The sequence below is a fragment of the Lissotriton helveticus genome, chromosome 3_1 (assembly GCF_964261635.1).
Source record: "Lissotriton helveticus chromosome 3_1, aLisHel1.1, whole genome shotgun sequence".
NCBI classification, from domain to species: Eukaryota; Metazoa; Chordata; class Amphibia; order Caudata; family Salamandridae; genus Lissotriton; species Lissotriton helveticus.
Window position 1 is genome coordinate 1,947,910,595 of NC_136061.1, and position 23,589 is coordinate 1,947,934,183.

The 23,589-nt window shown below is 43.0% G+C and overlaps 1 protein-coding gene across 2 annotated transcripts in view; it reads right to left on the minus strand.

Annotated features, from left to right (window-relative positions):
* DIS3L (DIS3 like exosome 3'-5' exoribonuclease) overlaps positions 1-23,589 on the minus strand; it is a 294,015-nt gene that overhangs the window by 166,786 nt on the left and 103,640 nt on the right. For both annotated transcript variants that reach the window (XM_078683028.1, XM_078683029.1), the window contains exons 6-10: positions 15,677-15,755; positions 13,195-13,374; positions 9,776-9,945; positions 8,800-8,961; positions 8,039-8,286 (exon numbers count right to left, since the gene is read on the minus strand). In XM_078683028.1, coding sequence (XP_078539154.1) covers positions 8,039-8,286; positions 8,800-8,961; positions 9,776-9,945; positions 13,195-13,374; positions 15,677-15,755 — 839 coding nt within the window. The remainder of the gene's footprint in view (positions 1-8,038; positions 8,287-8,799; positions 8,962-9,775; positions 9,946-13,194; positions 13,375-15,676; positions 15,756-23,589) is intronic.

Below are 23,589 nucleotides of genomic sequence, written 5' to 3' on the forward strand. Positions count from 1 at the left end.
TGCACGGCATACACTAACAGGTGTATTTTGTCATTTGAATCTCCTGACTTTTGCCACCACTGATACTCCAAATGTTGATGCAGAGTTTTCATATGCAACCTCGCATCCCACATGCAGGAGCATATGGATCCCCGTAGAGAGGAATGATGAATTGAAGGAGAGTGACTTAAGAAATGCTGAAGGCATTTGTGACATATGGAATGGAATCTCTTGTCAGAATAAGACCTGCTTCTTTTCTCTGTGTCCAGGATCGCTTTTAAGTATAGAATTTTATGAGTTGAAAACAATTAGAATTTCTTTATATTCAGTTGATGTACAAGTCTGAATAGCAGGTCTACTGTTAACTGTAAGCCCTGTGCAAATGTGGGACGCAAAGAAACTTTGATTAACATTCTTCCAGATAAGGATACATGAACAGTCCCAAACTGCAGAGGAATGTTGTAACTCTCACAGCGACTTTCTAAAAAGCCCTGGTAGAGGACTTCAGTCCAAAAAGAAATACCTTGTAATCTCGAACCTTAGAAAAATCTGTGACAAATCTGATCCAGTGCCAACATTCAGTTGCCCTAATATAGATGAGGAAAAATTGGCTGAAGTGCCAGCCTTCTAATTTTTTTCTTTAACTCACTGGTTTGTCTTTTTCAGATCTAATCCAGTGGAGATCTTACTTGGGTCCTGTCTTGATTAGGGAAAAATGGGAAAAGACTGCCTTTTTCCTTTAATATTGTGCCTTTCGAAGTGGTTTATTATGCCGTTCTAAGTGTTTGAGCCTCTTGAACCATCTGGTCCAGCATTCGAGGATGTGAACCCCTTGGTGAAAAATTGAGGAGGAGTGCTGAAAAACCTGATTTTGCACCTATTACACACAAGATCTAGCACCCACATTTTCTTCATCATTAGAGATGGTTGGAAATGATTCCTCCCGGAGGGGAGAAATAGAGGTAGGATGATGGTGCCATTGCTTTGTAGGTGCCCACCCTACATCAGCAGAAGGTTGTTACCACTACCTCTTCCTCAAGAAGACTTTCGCCTCTGAAAGGGCTACTTCTGTTGTTGTTCTAGCTGCTGTCTCTTCTAGTACAGAATATGTTCATGCTGTTTAAACATGGCCCACTGAATGGCAATTCAAACTTTTTGTTAAGCAGGAGGGATCAAAGGAGTTAACCTTAGGCAGGAAGAGCTTCTCACCGAAACTCCATTACAAATGTCAGCAGTAGCCAGTTCCACAGTGTCTCTTGCTACCCCAATCAGGATATCGAAGTTACCAATCCTTCTTTAATTATAGCCAGAAAATATTTTCTTTTTTCTCTTGGGAGATCCTCCAGTATTTGATTCATTGACCTTAAAAGAGAACAACCATATTGGCTTAACAGGTAGGAAGAGGTGATAGCTTTTGCAATTCAGGCTGTTGTATGGCAAACGGTATTCCCCAAAGCATCCCATACTTTGCCCTCCTTCTTTGATGGATTTGAGGAAGTCGAGCTACCTGAATTAAACCTCTTCCTTGCAGATGCTACAACAAGGTATCTGCTGAAATCATCTCTTTTAGAAACTCAGGATGCAGCTCTATTTGATAGCTCATAAAGCCACCAGTTCATCAATAAGATTCTTGATGGGCCAGAATTTGGGGAAGCCAGTAAGAACTCATGCAAGCAAGATGCTAAACCTGAATCCTAAGGCAAAGATCTGTTCCATCTTTGTCTGCGTGAACTAGAGGACTCAGAATGGCAGAATCAATGATGTCTGTGCTAAGACACATGTTCCTGCACCTCTTGCATGCATCTATTGCAGGAATACAAGAAGGTGATCTATCCCTGCCCTAATTCCCTACTCTGAACAATGTTTACCCACTTACCTCACGCCATTCTGGTGAATCTGGGAAATAAGTCATTTCCATGCTTAGTGTATCTGTATCGTCCCTTGAAGGCTAAGGGACCTGTTAAGTCTGAACCCTCTAAGAGAATTTAGAACAGCATAGAGATGTACTTGGTCATGATCTTCCACTCAAAACACTTCACAGGTCTTCCAGATGAAGGGAGACCAAGTTCTCACCGAAGGGACGAGGAGCTCCCCCACCCAATGTCAAACTGTCTCGTAACATTTCTAAGTGCCTTGGCACTGAAACAGAGTACTCCAAGTCTCTTGATGTCAAAACACAGGTATGGGTAAGTCAAATTAGACCATCAGCTGCTCAAAGTCGAGATCTCAAACTTGACCAAGATCAGGACAGCGAGTGGCAATCAGTTGCTGCCCTCCCACCTCCAGGAGTGGCAAACGAAGCATCAGCATGGGAAGAAGACTGCTGACCACTTACCACAGAGGCAGAAGTGGATGCTGCAGGTGACTAGCATCCAGTTCTGCCTATCTTAGCACTGAGGCGGACCCCTTCCCAGTCCCTCAGCCTCCAATATCACATTTTGTATAGAATCTCACTTTAATCGAGTGGGTGTCAGGAAGACAACCCATACTGATGTAATGGTCATTATTCCTAAATATTTTGCCTCTATAGGCTAGACATTTATAAAAAAAAGTCAGTAAAGTGCCACACCACCCAAAAAAAATCTGTGACAAAAAAATTCACAATAAAATAGGAAACATCTAAAAACGTAAAACAAAGATAGTAAAAATCGCCAAAAAGCTTTAGATAAAGCATGATTGAATTCAAGAGCTTCCTCGCACAGTGGAAAAACACTAGCTGGCTGAGTGGCACCCCGCCATGCATAATGGATGAAGTAGTTTTCCAAGTTTCTTAAAGGAGCGCATATAGTTTTGTCACTTTACGCTGGGAATCCATTTCCTCCTTTGCTATTAATGCAATGTACACGGCTTTAAAGAGGTGTGATTACAGCAGCCAAGTGTACTGTTTCATTTGTACTTTGGACAATTAGCATTAAAAAATATAGATTTTAAATATCTGTAAATGTTGCCTTCTTGGGCAGGGTTTTCTAATTATTTTGACTGGAAATCAGAATATTTTTAAGAAAAAGCGTATTCTGCCATTTCGCACAAGCATGGAGATATTTTAACTTTTAGAAAAATCAGATGGTAAAGAAATCCAGTTATGAAGGCAGCACTAGAAAACTGCTCTTTGTATTCAGAGAGACATTTATGAAGTTGTAAATCATGTGAGCTTTGGTAACAGTCACATTTGGACCTTCCATCACGTTGTAAGAGAAGGACACAGCAGATGCTGGGGTGGGAGGAGAAGTTGTTAAGGGAAGCTAAGCTTTTTAGGGGGGAGGAGACTACTGGTTCCGCTCAGCCGAACTGGGATCTGATGTGAGAGGAATAACCTATCTACCTAGATACCTTTGCGACCATTCGCCCGTACCGCTAAGCCTGGGTGGGGGGAAAGCCCGCTCTGCAATACCCCTCTGGTGACGTGGGACTGAGGCCCTGACAGATCCTCCATTCGCGGCTACACTCTTAGAAGTCCTAGAACAGTATTTTGAGGAAAACTGGGGATCCCCCATGAATCGAATGCTCGAATGGGAGGCCATGAAGGTGGTCATTAGGGGTATGTGTATTAAAACGTCGTACAGGGTTCACCAACAGCTGGAAAGGGACATAGCCAAACAGGAGGCAGTACTGAGCAGGCTAGAGAAGGCCCTCCCCGGGGCCCGGCACAAAATGGAGTGGCACAGGAGGCGCGGTTGACAAACCTGGATAGACTAGAAAAACGTGCACTCTACATACCGACAAAGGTTACACATGAAGGGAGATAGAACCGGTGCATTACTGGCTCTTCTAATTAAGCTAGAGTCAGACATTAACCCCATTGGGTAGCTCAGATATAGTGAGGGAAATATGTTTTTTCACAGAACGCAATAGCTGCAGCCCTGGCTGACCACCTTAAAAATGTATACCTGCATCGACCCTCTGCCCCACAGGAGACGATACAAGCTTTTCTGGACTCTGTCTGGCTTCCCTCAATGGATCCAGAAGCAGGGGAGGCTCTGAACGCCCCGATACAAAAAGAGTAAATTCTGTTGGCTATCCAATGCCCTAAAACCACTAAGAGCCCCGAAGCTGATGGGTTAATGGCAGATTTCTATCAGAGGTTTGCCCCCTTACTGGCTGACCACCTAATGGAAGTCTACAACGAGGTACTCGTGAAGGGCGCTCTGCCGTCCTCCATGTGCAAGGCGATGGTGGCCATGATACTGAAGCCCAATAGAGACCCCCTGCTGGTCAATTCTTACCGGCCGATCTCCTTACTAAATATAGATGTGAAAGTACTTAGTAGAATCATGGCAGCGAGCCTTCTCCCGAGCATTTTCCACATTGTTCATACAGACTAGGCAGTATTCATACCTAAGCGCAGCACCACTCATAATCTGGAAAGCCTAGTACATGTTTGTCACGTCCCATTCTTAATGGAGGACGATTATGCTTTAGAGCTGTTGGACATTAAACAAGCCTTTGACTCAGTAGACTGGTCATATTTGTGGCAGGTCTTCCAACGAGTTGGTGCAGGTGAGGAGTTCCTTAGATGGACCAGTTTACTTTATACAACCACTAAAGGCCAGAATTAGAGTGGGGATCTTGATGTCCAGCCCATTCGCTCTTTGCAGAGCCACCTGCCAGGGGTGCCCGCTCTCTCCGCTTTTGTTTGCATTAGCCATGGAACCACTGGCGGTGGCCCTGCGGGATGGACTGGGACATTGGGGGATCAGGCTAGGAGAGACCAACCATTTGGTCTCACCTATGCCGACGATACACTAGTCCATCTGCACCAACCAACAAATTCGGCGACACTTCTCCTTGCGGATCTGCAGAGATTTGGAGGTGTATCAGGACTCTGGATCTATCCAAGAAAATCCACACTAATTCCCATCGGCAGGTTGACAGATGTGCCGCAATCAGAGTTGACGAGAGGAGAGCTGCCATGGGTAGGTGAGGGTATGAAATATTTAGGGATAAGGCTAACAAACACGTCCTCTTCATACTTGTATCTCAACAGTGGCAGAGTGGTTGAGGGGATACGTGGATCCATACAGTTGTGGCGTTACTTACCACTGTCACTCATGGGTCTAGTTGCAATACCCAGATGTCTATAAGCACGGCAACACTCGCTTTACACCATCCCAGGACACTACTTCCGGACACTAGACCACCTCCTGACAGATCTCTTATGGGGCAATGAACGTAGGTGGGTGCACCTAGCAACGTTACAGAGGACATGGTGTCGGGGAGGATAGGGAAGGCCCTTGTTTAGAATTTTATTACATGGCCTCCCAATTACAGCATGCAGTACATTGGCTACATAATCAAGACAACTGGGAGACAAGCCTTTTGGCTGGCACTTACGACGGTCAAACACTAACTGAACTTTTGATGCTTGGAGGAAGTGTTCCTCTCCGGATTCCATACATTGTGCGACATGTGGCCAAGATCTGGGAAACCGTTGTCCGAAGGGTGATCCAACATGCCCCTTATGCCCTGGATATGCCCCGGTGGGTGTTGCGCCCTTTCGCCAGTATTGCAAATTCTATGTCCGTGTGACGGTGGAAGCAAGGACGGTGCCAACCACTGGGAGACCTTTATATTTGGATGGAAGATTTATTGCTCGAGAAGAGGCGATGGCCACCTTTAATTTGGGACCTGGAAAATTCCTACAGTATAAGAAGATCTCAAGTGACACTCAGGAAATCTGGCCGGGGTTCCCCCTAGCACTAATACATTGAAAGCAATGCTGTACATGGCGCAGGGTAGAAGATTGGTGACCCATCTATATAGAGCCTTGAGAGATGACTTACCGGGTGGGGTATTGCCGGTGAAGCAGATGGGATACTATGCTTGAGGACCCCTATCTGATAGGGAACGGGAAAATGTCCATGAAGGGGTCCGCACAGTTAGCTCTAAGGCACAATTTAAACTACTACAATAAAACCTGGTTTACCAGGTGTACCTCACCCCATGTACACTACATATAATCTACTCTGCCCGTAGTGACGAATGGCTGAGATGTAAGTCACAGGCAGCGGACATATGGTGTGGACATGCCCAACACTATTCTCCTACTGGGACATGGTGATCACACACACCTTCAGTGAGGCACAGAATGGGTAATTCCTAAAACGATCTGACAAGTACTGTTGGGTCTGCTACCCAACCCTTAGCACAAGAAATTAAGCAGGCGATTCCTCCTACTGGGGTTGGTGCTGGTAAGATGGTGCATTGCTATAATGTGGCTCAGACCTAGGTCCCCACAGGCTGGGGAATGAATGAAAGACATATGTGAGTGTGCGACAAAAGAAAGGGCACAAATGAAGCTTGTTCGTAAGGATGAAAAGTTGAAAGAGCACCTCCGGGCATGGTCTTAAATGCTGGCAAGCACAGAGAGGATCAGATTCCGGAAACTCAGAGGTCTGCGGTGCGGTGGGAGTGGCACCGGTGCTGGGGAACCCGGGGAGAGAACAGGCAAGAATAAGTGGCTAGGCATTGGTGACTAACATACGACAACCATGTACACAGTAATGTTGTTTTGTGACTATGTTTGAAGCAAAAGTGGGAGGGGAGGGGAAAGTTTGGGGTATGGGATTGGAATGATCTATGCAGACATCATGTGGAGTCAAATTATATGCGCGATGTACCACCAATGTGAACATACATGTGGGACATGGACTTTCCCTTGTTTATATTCCTTAATCTGTAAAGTTAATTGCTTATTGATAGGGGAGCGGTGATATGTTCTCCTCCTTTTTTATAATTGACGGGAGGGAAGGGCAGGGAACCCTACCCTTATGTCAGTATTTGCCTGTACGAGATGTCTATGTGATTCACCAATAAAGTTAATAACAAAAAAATGGCAAGCTTGAACAGGATCAGGTCACAAAAAGAGACTCATTTAGAAAAAAAAGTCGAGTGTTGGGAGAAGAACGAGTGGGAAGTGGCAGATGCAAAAAATAAAATATGAAAAACACTGAGGAATGAAGAGAAGCCAGGGATAAATAATCCTTCAGAATATCATTTTTGATCTATTGGGGCATTCATCAAAGTGGGTTTGTTAGCCTGGCAAAAGTCATTTATGAATAAAATTTAGAAGAAAGCAGTTTACGGAAAGGGGTTGCACAAACCGGTTTGTTCAGGTTTGTTTTTCTCCCATTCCAAAAAGAACAAGTCAAATCTTCTCACATGGATTATGGGAATAGGATTTTGCTTGGTTTACCAGACTAAGGGGCTTACTTAGAGTTTGGTGGACGGTATACTCAACACATAACAAATATCCTGTCCACCGTATTACAAGTGCCATAAGCTATAATCCGTCGAACAGCATACTGACCACACATGAGATGGAGTATGCCAACTGCCAAACTCTAAATAATGCCCTAAGGTACTGCACATCTGCAACTGAACCTGGCAGCAAGAACTCTGATCAAACTTGAAACTTTGATCACATCTTGCCTAATGTATCATTTGCAAAGGAGTTGAAAATACTATAACTAATTTAGTTAAACACAAAAAAGAGACATCATCACAAACGAACTTGGATTGTATCAAACACCTAGCAATGGCAATTTCTTATTATTTAAATTAAGATTTTTAAAGCCTTTTACTACAGTGTTGTGTATTAAACAGGTACTTAGCAGTTACTGCTCTATCTCCATTCCCGTGAAGCCACAATACACTCCAAGGAATTCTAACTTCACTTCAGTGGAATGGAAGTGCTGTGCCAAGCACACAACAATGTATTACTGGCTGCTCATGAGCGACAAGGTCATCTTGGATGAAAGCATATCTGAAAATATGTTCACTAATGGGCATCATAGCACAAAAACAAGAGGGTAAAGTCAGGGGGCACCAACTGACCTGCCCAGTTTACCACATTTACATACTAAACATTGGTAAGAAGAGGGGCAACTGGAACCGGCCTCCTTTCCAAACTGTACTGATATTGCTGCAATTGCTTGATCCAAGCGGTCTGCTCCAACTATGTCATGCTAAACCAAAGACTGACATGTACCAGCTTAGCCCCTAGCCACCAGTGTAATGAAGTGCCCATGGGACTTGAACTATCCCACTAACAACAAATTACCTTGTTCGGGCCTCAATATCTGTGTGTGAATTCATTGCCACAAAGTGGGTGACATCAGCGATGTGAACGCCCAGTTCAAGGTTACCATTGGCTAAACTACGGATGGACAGGGCGTCGTCCACATCTTCGCAGCCCTTGGGGTCAATGCTGAACACCAAGTGTGTGTCCCTGAGGTCCATGCGCTCCTGCTCCTCCTCCTCCTGGAGGCTGATACTCCAGGGGTTCTCAGAGGAAGGCATCTCTCTCATCTGAAAAGTAAGTACAAGTAACATGCATTTACTCTCACAAGTACTATCCTGGTCAGTAGCAGTGCATGTTTACTTCACTCACAACAGGGACAGCATATGCAGAAGCACAACAAACTTACCTCATAACCAGAGAAAAGGAACTCCACATATAGAAGCAAGGCAAGCTTACCTAGCGCACCAAATGTACTGTGTGGGCAGAAACAGTGCACTACAGGACAACATCAGTACAACACAAAATTAATTCATACACAGAACATATACTGAACCTAAAGTGCAAGCTCCACTCATACAACAGAAACTGAATTGGCATGTTTCACAGAAACAGCTACTGATGAAGCGGTCCATGGAAAAAAAAAACATAGGGAGAGGCGATGCAAATACAACAGTTGCTTCTGATTAACCTTCAGTAGTGGCTGCACAAGCATTCACAATCTGTGCAAGTGAATCCTTTGCGCCACTTTATAAAGATGTGATGATGCTCTGTATAATTTAGAACACCTGAAAATCACTGACCTGTGCTTCAGAAAAAGGAGAAACGCAAATGCTGTTTTCCACCAGGATTGTTGAAATTTCAACTTCCAGATCCCCAATCTTCCCCAGAACACGCACAAAGTGCCCGTTGGGGTACAGAGAGTTTGCTTCCCAGGAATCAATCCGCACAATTACCCTGCAATCCTGCAGCAGCAAAAAAGTAGAAAAAAACAAAAATACAGTGAAATTATGCTACAATTTAAATAACAATCATACTCTCTGTCTTCGAAGCAATGAGCGAGAGGTAACAACAAGAATGAGGCAGAAGCAATTTAAGAATTCCACATTTTAAGTGACTAGCGCCCCACAGTGGGTTCACCACCAAATTAAACAAGTTTACAATACATAACTTCAATATTTCTTTGCTAGAAAAGCAGGTAGCGCTGCAGGGCAAGTCTGACATGTGTTAGCTGAGCTGTGTGCAGTCTCAGCACTGGAAAAGTAGGCATGCTGGAAGGCAGGTCTATCTGTGTGTTCCCATACTGGACTAGCCAAGGCCACTGCAGGGACGGATATGATAGATGCTCTTTAAAAGATCTACTTGTAGATATCGGCATTTCAGTAGATGGGCTGTAGGTCTGAGCTGAACTACGGTGATGAATCAAGCAGTAGAGGCTTCAGTAAGACAGGATGGCGAGCATCCCAGAGCTGAAGAGGCCGTAGAAAAGCAGGGGATGCCTGAACCAAAGACGATTAGGGTTTCAAAACAGGAAGAGCGCTAGATGTCAGCGTTGCTTCCTATTCCAACACCTAAAATGTAATGAGGTTATGAGGCTGTCTAAACAGTGAGGGTTGATTGGCAGTATGCTAGAAAATCTATAAAAACAAATCTCTCACTCAATGTTTTACAAGCATTAAAGCGCTGAGTAAGCAGAAATGAACATGCATAGTAAATTGTTCACAGTAATCAAAAAGAAAGGAGTGCTGGCCCATGTGGCCAGACCCCATAGCTACCTACCTGCAGTGCCCCTGCCTGATGAGTGCTGATCCGTATTTTAGGAATTCTGTAATCCCAAGGCGTAACTAGAATCTTCTGTGCATTTCTTGCCTGAGACTGGGTCTCTTCCTTTGATGGAAACGTCACCACATAATCTCGCCAATTTTTCTGGATGACTCCAATCACCCTGCCTTGGAAAAGTCAAAATACAAGTCACCCTCCTCTCAGATTTATCGGTGAACAGAGTTCTATGGAAATCCAAGATAGTGCAGAAACTGACATTGTGTACATCTCCACCTGTGGCGAGTACAACAGTACAACACTAAAGCGTGAGAAGGGTAAACAACAGCACATATTGAACTCAATGATTGCTCAGGATTACTGCTGCCAACAGAGAGTCAACCATTTCACTTTCACTGCATACACCAGCTTTCATATCCGAAGGATTAAGTCACTTACATACCAAACAGCCCCCGTGCTATTACAGATTACACGTTGAGTTGAAAATAATAAAGCAATGGTGCAATAAACTTTGGATTTGCAATGGATAATTTGTAAAATAGACAGCCAAGTATTTGATGGGTCAATCACTGAAATCACTTGTTTCCTCCTCTCCCTCGAAATATAAAACAAATGCAAACGGTGTTACTGTTTATCTTTACCAACCCTTGTGTTCCTTCCACCACTAGGTAATTTGGATGCTGTTCGCAGAAGACACAGCTACCTAGTCAAACACTATATCACTTTACGAAAGAGAACATTGACTTTGAGAATCTCTAAACAGCCCCTCAAAAGCACATTCTACAACTCGATGAAAGTGATGGCCCTATAACAAGAGTTTTATATTTTGAGACTATTCAAGATTTGTATGCTGTACTTCACGTTGACAGTTGGAAAGAGATCAGGCCTTCTTCAAGAGAGGAGAATCTCGTGATGTGGTAATTTTCAAATTTGTTGGTCTTTATATACACCAGCTGATTCTAATGCAGGTTCAATTTCGGTCTCAGTGTGCCTCCTCTCATTAATATTACAAAATAGATTGAGTACACTGCTTTGCCTTGTTCTTGTAATGTCTTTTCCACAATGCAATCTTTTCACAGGAGAGACTGACCTTCTTCTATGAGCAGAAGTCCACGAACCTGTAGGATTTTCATGAGTTTGAGTTTGTGACTGTGTGAAAAAAATGAATACAGTATATACAGCAAACTACTTAAAAACCCAATTATCTGAGGTAAATGTCTTCCTTTCGACATGCAAATCACCTCAGTGTTTTAGTTTATTCTAAGCCGTAATTTATATTTCACAAGATACACCCAAACAAGAGTTGCTTCATGAATAGGCCGGAAAAAATCCAGATCACAGAATACAAAGGTTTACAAACATTAAAGCCACTTTCCTGAGTTAGAGAGCAAACAAATTGCACGCAGTGACATCCTGGCAAGAAAAATACCTCTTCTGCTATCTAGAGCAGTCTTGCTCTCAGTGGGGCCATATGGCTGGGGGAAGGAATGGTCTGTCACATTCTAGAGGAGGAAGAATCACTTGAGCTCTTACCTCTTCCTCTACTCTCAAAAGCTTTAGCATTGGGTTGCAAACTAGTACTGCCATTATGCTGATTGCTATTAAATATTGGTTACTACACCCTGTGGTCTGTGGGGACATGTCGCTCTTCAAGGAAAGGTACCTCTTCGCTGGACGGCAGCCATGGCCTTGGCTATTTGTGTTCTTTTGTACAATGCAGAACACATAGAAAGAGGAAAAAACGAGGAGAAATAAAGATATTTCTCCTCGTTACACCTCACCTGGGGAGGTGTATCTTTTTGGCACACTCTCAGATTTACCACTTCAGGTAAATCTGGGAATGGGTTAAAATCCATGGGAGTTGGTTGGGAACACCCATGCAACGCCCATGGAAACGGCGTCTCCCTATCTAACATTACATAACATGTAGTATACTGAATACGAACTTGATTTAGTTTTCGGTCAAAGGTGATCACCCATTTTGGGGGTCGTCTTAGCCAGTTGGTCTGACCTTTTTAACACTGAAGCATCTTGATCTTTATAATGTTTACTATGGCTTGGCTGAGACAGACTTTTGTTTCTTCAAAACAACAGTTTTCTAAATGGATATCAGTGGGACCTATGCCCTCTGATATATTACCCCTGTTTGGAACATTTTAGTTTTGGGTCTTCTCAATCAAATTAAAATACCTTTGCGAACCAATCTTGGCATCTTAGCAACATATGACCAGGGTCAATTTCTTCACTAAAATCAGAAACATGCCGTACCTGTGCTAATTCTATTAACCGCTTTGGTTTGGTCCTCGGTGCCTAAATCCACGTTTCAAAAAGACATCAGCAAAACTTGTGCATTACCTGAACTTACACCCAAAGCAAAGGAAGAAAACCTTGAAATGTTTTTCTTTTTCGTGAACTTAGTCTTAAAGTAGCACTAGCGTGACACTCTGTCTCTCATTCCGTGAGTCATTAAATACACACAAATTGTGAGTTAACCAACAGTGATAATTTGGGCAGAATGTAAAGGAAACTCTGTCTATAACAAAAATCAAAAATCCTGACAAAAGCATAGCGAAAACAACACTTTGATTCAGGGCTATTCTACACGCTGTGTTCCACTGATGTTGACTATTTAGAGTAACAGAAGCACTGACGTCTATGCCCCAAACCCACTTAACAATGTAGTTGGTAATGTTGTTTATCTCAGTGTGGAAATATTGAAGTTAAAAGTTGATTCTCTAAACGCTGTTTTCAATATCTTACTTGAAGTGGCTTTTGGACCAGAAAACAGAATATGAAGATAAAAGGTGATTTTTTGTGCATTGTTGGCGTTGGGTTAACATTATCAGGAGTGATACAGACTCCACTCCGGCTCAATCCACAAAACAATCTAATTCCTAAAACAAGATGCTTTTCCAAGCCCAACCTCTAAAGGGTGCCTATTGTGCCGCATGTTAATGCAAACTAGATTGACACTGTAAAACATTTAAGACACCCCTTATTGTTATCCTTCATCTGCCTCACAGACCGTTCAGGTACACTTCCTTTTCAGCTTTTTTTAACAATAAAAGGACATTGTCCCATGAAATTAGTACAAATAATTATCTCCACATGATGCTACTGCGCAAGAGATATTTAACAGGTTTAACTTTGGCGTTTAGCGAGCCCGCAGATACGTCTAATTAGTGCACCAGCAGTATCATGAGAGATTATAATCTTTGCACTTATGGGTTAGAAAACGACCCAACCTATCACTATCAGAACTAATACACTGGGATGCACTAATTGAAGACCAAAAGGCTGAAAACATTTTAAATCAATTAATTAACCTAAATTTAAGAGCATACTTTTGACAGACAACGGCTGTGTTTGAACTTTTTCGAATCCCATCATGTAACTCAAGCACTGGGCCTCACTCATACCTGTAGGCATCAACTCGCTCTGAGTCTCCCCAGGTGTTTTGTCATCTGCCTCATTCTCGCTCAGTGCACTGAGTCGGCCTTTCCACTCGTTCTTCGGAAGCATTTCCACTGCCACCACATCCCCATGGATAGCCCTGTTACGGGCTTTGTTGCCGTGGATGAGGATGTCACTTCGGAGATCTTAAATGGAAATATGCATTCATTAGGAAATTAGTAGTGTGGCAAAAGAGGGTTTGAGTGCCAAACAGGTTTGCTTTGATATTAACAAAAGATTTAATTATGTTTTCAGACAAAATGGTATATAATCCCAAAAATGTTTAGCAGCATTACAGTGTTGCGAAAGTGTTCAAATGCATCAAAAGCTAGGGTACAACAAATGCTTAATTCGAGTGCAATATCAAACGCTGTACAGTTATCTTAATCACCCGCTTTCTTTATTGTAGCCTAAAAAAGGAAGTATATTAGGAAGCATCATGGGTGTAGAATGGAATGGGCACACTAGTCTAACCAAATGAATAAAAGAATTAATCAACATTTTTGGCAAGCCAACCAAGTCACAGATCAGGAAAATCTATGCCGATTGCCAGCCAATGGCATTCAGTAAACCATCTCTCTCTCTAGGTTCACAAATCTTAATCTGAAAAATAAAATTGGGGAAGCATGTAATGCGGGTGCAAGATGAACACTTCCTTAAAAGAGAAGAGAAGAGAACAGGACAAATACGGGAGGGTAGTAAATACCTGTCCTTCATTCCTGACAAAAATATATATACATATTTTTATTTGACACAGGATTCAGGAATCACTTCATGATTTACAAATGAAGCATACAGGTTCCTGGAAAGATGTACACGTTATTAAAAACACACAGAGGTCCTATAGAAGGTCAAAGAAAATTTGAGACACCTGCACTGATAGCTGGAAGCAATAAAGATCAAATTCAAGGCATTGGCTCTAGCCCTTATAGCAACATGGAGCCACCTTCCTTACTATCTAAAATCCAATTTACCCACTTTCATAAATAAGGTTTATGAACGGCTGTGAGCTTACGCTGGTTGACCCAAGGTGTGTTGCTCTTAGGCTGGAGAATCCACCAACTCTGGAACACCCTTAAGAAGTTGATTACAGCCATAGAGGTTTTCAGTGTACTAAAGTAAAGTGAGTGTCTGTCATCTTTCTTTATCATGCGTTGATTCCTATAGGTTATAAGTGTGTTGACCATGTGTGCGCTAGGTGACTGGGGACAGGGCGGGCCAAATACCCTGAGACAGAGCTCACTGCACATGGCTGAAGGATGTACCTTGATATCTCTGTGGGAGGTTGGCTAGCAACAAAGCATGGCCATTGGCCATTTCCTGCACCTAAGGCCTTACTGGCAAATCAATAGGTGGCACCAGAGGTCACACCCTTGACGCAAAGCCAAAAGTGCAGGTGTGTGAAGCAAAATGAACTCAAGTATATTATTGCCTATTCATATCTCTATTGTACTTGATGTGCATGCTTGACGTTGTGCCCGTTATATGCTTTGTACTTTGGATCACTTCATGCTATTTTACATTCTGAATATGTAAGGACTGTGACTGAGTTTCAGTTTGTAGCTTTTGTCTTCTTTGTCAAAACTGATAAATAAAATAATTTTTAAAAAAAAGTATATTACAATCAAGCAATAGAAATTAATCGAAAACATTTTCATGGCAATATAAATGGCTACTAATGTCAGTAATAATCAATAGACAAAAAATAAAATCCCTTAAAAAACTAAAATTCATTTAAATGCATTCAATGGTTGCGATTACAGACCTAAAAGGCATTGAAATTCAGTAGTTACAATGATCTAAAAGAATCCATGGTTCCCCTATGTACTGCTGGTGACCACAAATATTACAACACGAATGATATCTTCCATAGCATCAATACTCCAGCAACACCTTCTTTCTTACCAGAGGATGAAAGGCTGTTCACTCACATGTAATGCATGCAGTCCCAAATGTTAAAGATTGGTTATTGCTACGGTGAAACTGACAACGTCCAATGGCATAAAAAATTAGTCAAAGGTTCAGTAATAAACTATCAATAACTTAAATTATTGAATATACGAGTTGGTATGTTCAAAAAAGCAAGTGGTGAGTGAAGAGAGTTGGATGCAGGAGGACAACACTTTTATAAAGGTTACTAAATTACTTTTTATAGTGACATCTTAGTAAATAACTTCGCCAACATTTTTGTTAAGTAACTGCATTTCCCAGCAACCAAAAAGGTTATGTACCACCTCAGGTAACAGTTCTTAAAATCGGCAAATAAATACAATGTACCAGCAGGTTCTGGCAAACAGATTGGAAATCCCCGTCTCAACCCATGTGAAGAAGTACTGACCTCCAGACTGCAGTTTCTTTGGATGTTGTCTTTCATCTCACACATTTTGGAAAAGGGGTTAAAAGTTGCACTTCTGCAGCCGTCCAAACACTGATCCTTCTGCAACTTACCTGATTCTTTGCTGCTTGCTCCCTCAAGACGCACGAAAGCTTCCAGCTGCGCTCGGTGCTTGTTGACATTTAGGACGCCCTGAAAACAAACACAAGTAGGCAGAATAATTACTTACATGAATAGAGGACCAGAATAGGAGGCAATGAGACGACTGCTGATACACCACAGACGTCTTGACTAAGTTCTGCATTCATTTTATTAAATTTAAGAGGATGTTAGGTCTGTAGTCTAGGATGGGTGTCGAGTGACAAAGCAGGGTAACGTGTTGGTTTTCTGACCCAATTCATATCTATTTTCCTCTTTTGCGGGTGGGAAAAGCAACTAGATCCCTGCCATGCAGAGAAACGATACAATACATAGTATATTGGATGTTTGAGGGAGAGAGGGAGAGAGAGGGAGGGAGGGAGGGAGAGAGACAGAGAGGGACGGGGGGAGAGACAGAGAGGGACGGGGGGAGAGACAGAGAGGGACGGGGGGAGAGACAGAGAGGGACGGGGGGAGAGAGAGAGAGGGACGGGGAGAGAGAGAGAGGGACGGGGAGAGAGAGAGACAGAGAAAGAGGGACGGAGAGTGTGAGAGAGGGAGAGAGTGAGTGAGAGGGACGGAGAGTGTGAGAGAGGGAGAGGGTGAGTGAGAGGGTGAGTGTGAGGGAGAGGGTGAGTGAGAGGGTGAGTGTGAGGGAGAGGGTGAGTGTGAGTGTGAGGGAGAGGGAGAGGGTGAGGGTGAGTGAGAGGGTGAGTGTGAGGGAGAGGGTGAGTGAGAGGGTGAGTGTGAGGGAGAGGGAGAGAGAAAGAAAGGGTCGGAGAGGGGGAGAGGGGGAGAGGGAGGGGGAGAGGGAGAGGGAGAGGGCCCACAGTCCTCGTTTGGGATGCAGATGTTGCCAGAGTGGCCAGTGTTCGTAGTTAGGCTGCGTTTATTAGGAAATTGATGTGTGTGGGATGTTTGTCTAATGTGTCACGTTGCACTTGGTAGTTTTGCATTGCTGCCAGCGCAATAGGTGGTAAAGTGGCAGAATCTCATGTGATTAACTGTGCTCTGCTGAGTACATGAGGGGTATTTTGTCTAATGTGTTCATCAGCCTGTTCTCAGGAAGAAATGTAATAGGACGTTTTGCTTCTGTGCAGAATTCTTTGTTGAGTAGCAATACTTTGACGGACGAGGCAGCCAATATTGTATAGCAGTGAGATGTTCTCTCTACTGGGGGAAAGGGAGGGAGTAGAGAGAGACAGACAGATATATATGTAGCAACTACAGAAAGGAGTACCTCGACATGTGACAGTAAAAGGTGGTAACATCACAGGATGTTAGCTATAGCACTTCTCCCTGAAGCATCCAGAGGCTTAGGTCTGTTCTGTTGGGTGGGTAAGGGAGTCTGTGTGACACACTTTATAATGAGTGCAAAAAAAAGAGGAAAAACAGCACATCGCAAGACAGCTAAAATGCTGCAATCTGCTTCTATCAATAGTCCTGCAGTCCAGGGGAACAGCCCACCTAAGGGTTTCTCCCTAACGAGCAGGTTTCCAAATAAACAACGACGTGCCGATGGTGGGGAAATCACCTGTTTCCTTGTCGTTTTAATCCATTTGGGAAAGTACCATACTTAAGAAATCTCCACTTCATCTCCAGGGGATAACACCACAACCGAGAAAACTGTATTCCTTGTTCCCGAGCTCCTCGGAACAGTCACAACCCCCACCCTGTCAAACCAGCTCTCATCCTTTATTGCACACCTGCCTTGCTGATGAAATTACCAAAGCAGGCACGGGCGGGTCTGCCCATACTAGTTAATTTGCCACCAACTATGTAGGTACAAGAGTGGATACTTCAGTACAGTTCACCGGATTCCTATTTTTCTGACCTGTTCTGCCTTGAGTCACTATCGGTGTGACTAAACACTTCACAGCAGTTTCACCTTGGAATTCAAGAGAGAACTTTAGAGTTATGACTGCAGACTTTTCAGCAAATAGATTTTTATTCTTTGCTATTTTTTTTGCCTTACCTGACCCCAAGAGAGAGGAGTTCACATTGGGAATCAATCCCATTCTAGATATTACTACATTCGGGGGATGTTAAGGCTGGGATAGCTCCTTACTAGGAGATTTGCTGGACGGCATCCAAGTCCACTGTTATTTTGCACCCCATGCCACTTCAGTTTGGACCCAGCCATAGTCAATTCACTAGGCACTGTCCAGTCCAAACTGCCACGCCAGTGTACGTGAGACCCATGGCTGGTGGGAACCTGTCTGGCAGTTCAGGCTGGACTGTTCCTACAGGAGCAGGGCCAAGACTGATTGGCAAATGGTTCGGAAATGACAGTTTAGGATGAGGCCCAAGTTATTATTAGTGGCTCAGATTAATCCAAGCATTTCATCCATCCCTTTCTTGTATACTTCAGAACATCCTATAATAGCTGAGGTCCTGAAAAAGGGTAGGAGTGGAGTGTAGCATGACACCATTCCATGTGCTATTCTCTACTGTGCTCTTTATCACCCCCATCCTTAGCTATCATGAGGTACATCAGCACCCCGAGACAGACATGCTAATGCTTACTAACAACTTACAAACAAGCCTTTCTCCTATCCTAAGAGGACCCATAGTGGACCAAGTCATCCACCATGTCTGTTACTTGTGTTGGTGAACCTTTAGATGGGCAGAGAAGGGAAGATGTGCCTAATGATGGTGTATCCCCAGCGCCCAGGTACTTGCAAAGGCAGATAGAATGCGTTTTTCATTCCTTAGACATCAAGTCAAGCATTACAGTTCAGTTCAAGAGGACACGCTGAGCCTCCCTAGATATCTGTAGGATCAGGCCTGGGTTCAGGGGAAGGAGTCTGGCTTCAAAGCACAGTGCATCTTCTCATTTTAAGTCCAAGGTGCTGGAGTGCTTAGGCATCAGACAGATGTCCTAGAGAGTGGCAGCAATACTGTTTCTCTGTACACTTTTGGTCTGCAGGGGCATGGAAAGTACCATGGGATTCCCTGCATTTACCAACCTCGTAAAAGTTAGAGGAATGGGAGCACTTCCATGTTCATAGCAAGGTAAACTCTGGAATAGGGTGATTTACAATCATAGCTTCAGAACTAACATATTTAAACAGATGGACAAACGCACGTAAGGGGCATGTGGTTGTAGATTGCGAACTTCAAAATCTAACAGGCTGCTGTTCCCACATTCCAGTTGCACTTCCTGTCAGACTTGAAGAGCATCTGGCACTCCATTTAGAAACGTGCATGGTACGTTCTCAAAGATGCCTTTGGTAGTTAAGTATCATATACTCTCCAGGGAACGGGCAGAGAGTCAGGGTTCCTTTCCATAGCCGCACATGGGCATCAGCTTTTCTATACGTTTCAGAGAGGACCCAGCTCTAATGCTCAGCCTCGAGAACGGTCATACGAACAATTTGTTGGGCAGATTACTATTTAATTATACATTCTGCCACGGGATTCAAAGTATAGCTGCAGAGCTGTTAGGTGGAAATATATTTCAACTACCTACAAGAAGTGGCCAAGGGTGAAGCATAATCCTTAACACACCACAGACATGGGAACAAGAGAACGATATCTTCTTGGTCGATCACATGGGTCCTATTTGGTTATATTTTTTATCTGGACTTCGGACTTAAGAATCTAGGCACCCACCAGCAGATTTGATCACAAAAAGATTCTCTTGTCCCTTACATTTCACTAATCTACCTAAGGCAGCGTTTCCCAAACTGTTGGTCGGGGCCCATTGTTGGTTGCGAAAGTCCTTGGTCTATATGCAAGTAATATTTAAAATGATTAGCCCTGTTTGTGCACCAGTGCAAAGGTCTTGAACAACTTCTCAAAGCCTAGTTTTAAAACAAACCCTTGCAAGTATTCCAAAATCAAGACTCGGGGTAATTTTCAGTATTCCGTGGCACTGCTTTTTTAGTTCACAAAGCCATTTCAACAGTGATTGTGCTCGCTACATGAAATTATACAGACCACTACCACTTATGTATGACTTTCACATTTAAATTGAGAAATATGGAACATGGAATTTAAAGGAAAATAACCTTTTACATATCGATTTTTTTTTTTTACAAATGTTTTACAAATGGTCAATGTTTCTCTGTTCAGAAATAATTTACATTAAGTTTATTTATAATATCAATTTTTAATAACTATATTCTTTTTAAAATACAGGTGTACTGCACTGAATGACTTTACGTATATCATTTGAGAGTTAGATTCACAGTCTTGAAAAAGATGGTTTAAACAGAACAATACCATCAAAATGCGTCGACGCCTCTATGCATAATCCGTGTTGTGGGTTGGCATATTAGATATCGCAAAACTTCTTACATATCGAGTTCCAGCCCTAACGCTATTTGTACACGGATATGGTTTTGTGATAACAAACTGTATTGTCTTTTAATACTCTTTTTCTATCTGTTTTATCTTTTTACTGATATTGAGTCTTGCTGCAACTTTTTAGTTGCAAGTTACTCGTAGTTTTGTGTATAGATATGAAACATGTAATTAGAGCCTTTGTGGTTACTGTATTATTATGATAAATTGTGTTAAATTATTTTAATAAATTGATATTTACAAATTCTATTGCCATTTTTGCGTGTTGGAACACTATTTTTGAGATGATAACCATACTCCCCTCTGTGTTTGTTTTGCATTGAGTGGTATGTTGGATAAATGTAAGCAGTAAACAATACATGCCAAAGGATGAACTGTTTCCTTTGATTTGACAAATCTGTGTTTTACCAGGGACTTGCAGGGGTCCTAAAGTCCTTGCCAATTGGGTTACAATTGAGTATTTGTCTTGCTTTTAAGCACTGGCCCTGGGGCCTGTTTAGCAGGGACCTAGTGCACTACCAATCAATATCAGTACTAGAGAGCAAAAAGTGTGGGTGACCATGTCAAAAAGGGGTATTTTCCTATATCCGTCCAACAAATTCTGTGGCAGGACTGCCGGAATGGACTTGGAATGCAGCAGCTCTGTGATTGTTCAATAGCACATCGACCAGACAGCTTTTGGTCCTTGAGCTTCCATAAACCTAATGAATGCTCAGCTGTTTACAAAATGTCAGTATCTGTATTTCAAGCCCTGTGTTTAGCCTCTGTAAAACCAGCATTCAATCCTACTCGAAATGGGGACTTTCACAACATCAATTCAGATTCACAATAATGTCACCAGAGGGTTACCACCTTATCAAAATTAAGAAAATGTTGGGAGTGATAAACACAATTTCATACCGCCTTCCCTCCAGATAATGCATGCAGGTGGAAAGGTCAGTAGTTCAGTAAGAGGGCATCAGTCGGGCACAGAGGTTACTCAATAGATGAGGAAATGTGTGGGCCTTGGAGACAAGGTCTGTGTACCCTGCTGTACTTTTGCAAGACCGCCAGTCACAAGTTCATCCTTGTCACTTATTAAGGAGAATGCCTGGCATTCACCAACCTCAACATTGCTTCTTCACAAGTTCTACTTAGAGGCATAAAAGTGTTGTAGTTGTAACCTTTAGGCTATTGGCGCATCAGGGCACGCCCCCTATATGGTAGTGGTGAACTCAAGACCGTCGGTAAGGAAAATGTTACTTACCAGTAGACTTCTGTTCTTGGCATGTAGAGCTGTAGAGTCACATGCTGTGCATGGATCGCCATCTTGTGTTGGGTCCAGATGTTTGCAGTTTGTTTTTCTTTGAAGAAGTCTTTCCAGTCACTGGACCGGTGACTCCTCCTTTCAGTGGTAGTGCACATGGGCATCGACTCCATTGTTAGATTGTTTGCCGTCAAAGGGTGAGAATGGAGCTAGTAGTGTATATAGAGATGACCATGCGTATGTATGTATTAAGTATTGGATTAAAAGACTAACTGCAACAGGTATAGGTACCCGGGGAGGCGGGTGGACGCATTTGACTCTACAGCTCTACATGACAAGAACAGATGTCTACTGGTAAGTAACATTTTCCATTTGCGGCATGTGAGCTGCAGATCACATGCTGTGAATTGACGATACAACAGTTGCTCCCAAAGCGGTGGCTAACCTGTAGCTGTTGCAGTTGTCTGAAATAATGTTTTGAGTATTGCTTGGCCTACATTAGCCTGTTGTCTGGCTAACACATCTATACAGTAGTGTTTGGTAAATGTGTGTGGAGTAGACAATGTTGCAGCTTTGCAGATATCTGCAATGGGAATTTTGCCTAAAAAAGCCATAGTAGCCCCCAATTTGCATGTGGAATGAGCTAGGCAAAATCCTTTTTGCTTTAACATAACAAATTTGGATACATTTTACTATCCATCTTGCAATGCCAGACTTTGAAACTGCATTGCCTTTATGCGGTGGTGCAAAAGCAACAAATAGTTGCTTTGGTTTGCGAAATAGCTTAGTCCTTTCAATATAGTAAAGTAATGCTCTTTTAACGTCTAGTGTGTGAAGAGCTCTTTCTGCCACTGAATCTGGTTGCGGGACGAATATGGGCAACTCTACAGATTAGTTTAAATGAAAGGCAGAAATTACGATTGGTAGAAATTTTGGGTTGGTACGAAGAACCACTTTGTCATTATGTAAGCGAAAAAATTGTTCTATCGAAAATGCCTGTAGCTCACCAACTCTCCTCAGTGATGTAATGGCTACAAGGAAAGCAGCTTTCCATGTAAGAAATTGCAGCTCACATTTGTACAAAGGTTCAAATGGTGGACCCATTAACCTGGTAAGGACAATGTTTATGTTCCATGCAGGTGCTGGTGGGAGTCTTGGTGGAATAACTCTTTTTAGTCCTTCCATGAATGCTTTAATCACGGGACTCTGAAAAGAGAGATGCTGTCTGTTCAGCAGATATGCAGCAATGGCAGCTAGATGTAATCTTATAGATGTGTACTCTAAATGCGAGCGTTGTAAATGGAGTAAGTAACATATGATGTTTTGTACTGAACCATTAAGTGGGTTAATGTGGTTGTTATTGCAACATATTACAAATCTATTGCATTTGGCCGCATAGCAAGCCCTGGCGGCAAGTCTTCTGGCCTCTTTAGTGATGTTCATACAGTCTAGTGGGAGGTTTAGATAATCAAACTCTATGACTTCAGGAGCCAGATCGCAAGAATGACCTCTTTCGGATTTGGATACCGTATGTCTCCATGGTTCTGAGTGAGGAGGCTGGGCGTGAGGTGTAGCTTTTGTTGTGGTACTACCAATCGTTTAAGCAGGGTTGTGAACCATGGCTGCCGAGCCCAAGTAGGAGCAACCAGGATCAGAGTCAGGGATGCTTGCTTGAGCCTCCGAACTACTAACGGAAGGAGTGGGAGAGCAGGGAAAAGCGTAGGCAAACCTCCCTGACCAGTTTATCCATAGGGCATTGCCTTTGGCTTCTGGATGTGGATACCTGGTGGCGAAGCTTGGCCATTTTGCGTTGAGGTGAGTCACAAACAGATCTATTTCCGGAAACCCCCATATTTGGAAGAACGGAAGGAGAACTTGAGGATGAAGTTCCCACTCATGGATCGGTTGCTTTTGCCTGCTATTTGATTGCTTTCTCCTGGTAGGTGTTCTGCCATGAGATAGATCTTTCGAGGAATGGCCCACCTCCAAATAGTGTGTGAAAGTCATGACAATTGGAGAGAGAGTGTCCACCACCCCTCCCCCCCCGTTTTTGTACATAGTACATTGCCGTCATGTTGTTTGTACGAATCAAGACAGCTTTCCCCTTGAGGTGGGTCTGAAAAGCTTTCAGGGCTAGGTGATTGATATGCAGCTGCTTCTGTTCCCGACTCCACAGTCCTTGAATGGTTAAAATATGTAGATTTGCTCCCCAACCTGTTAGCGGTGTGTCTGCTGTTAAGATCGTTAGTGGAATCGGGTCGATGAATGGCCGCCCCCCTTGGACAAGTTCTGTGGATTCCACCACTGCAGAGAGTGATGGGTGTGGCCGTCCAC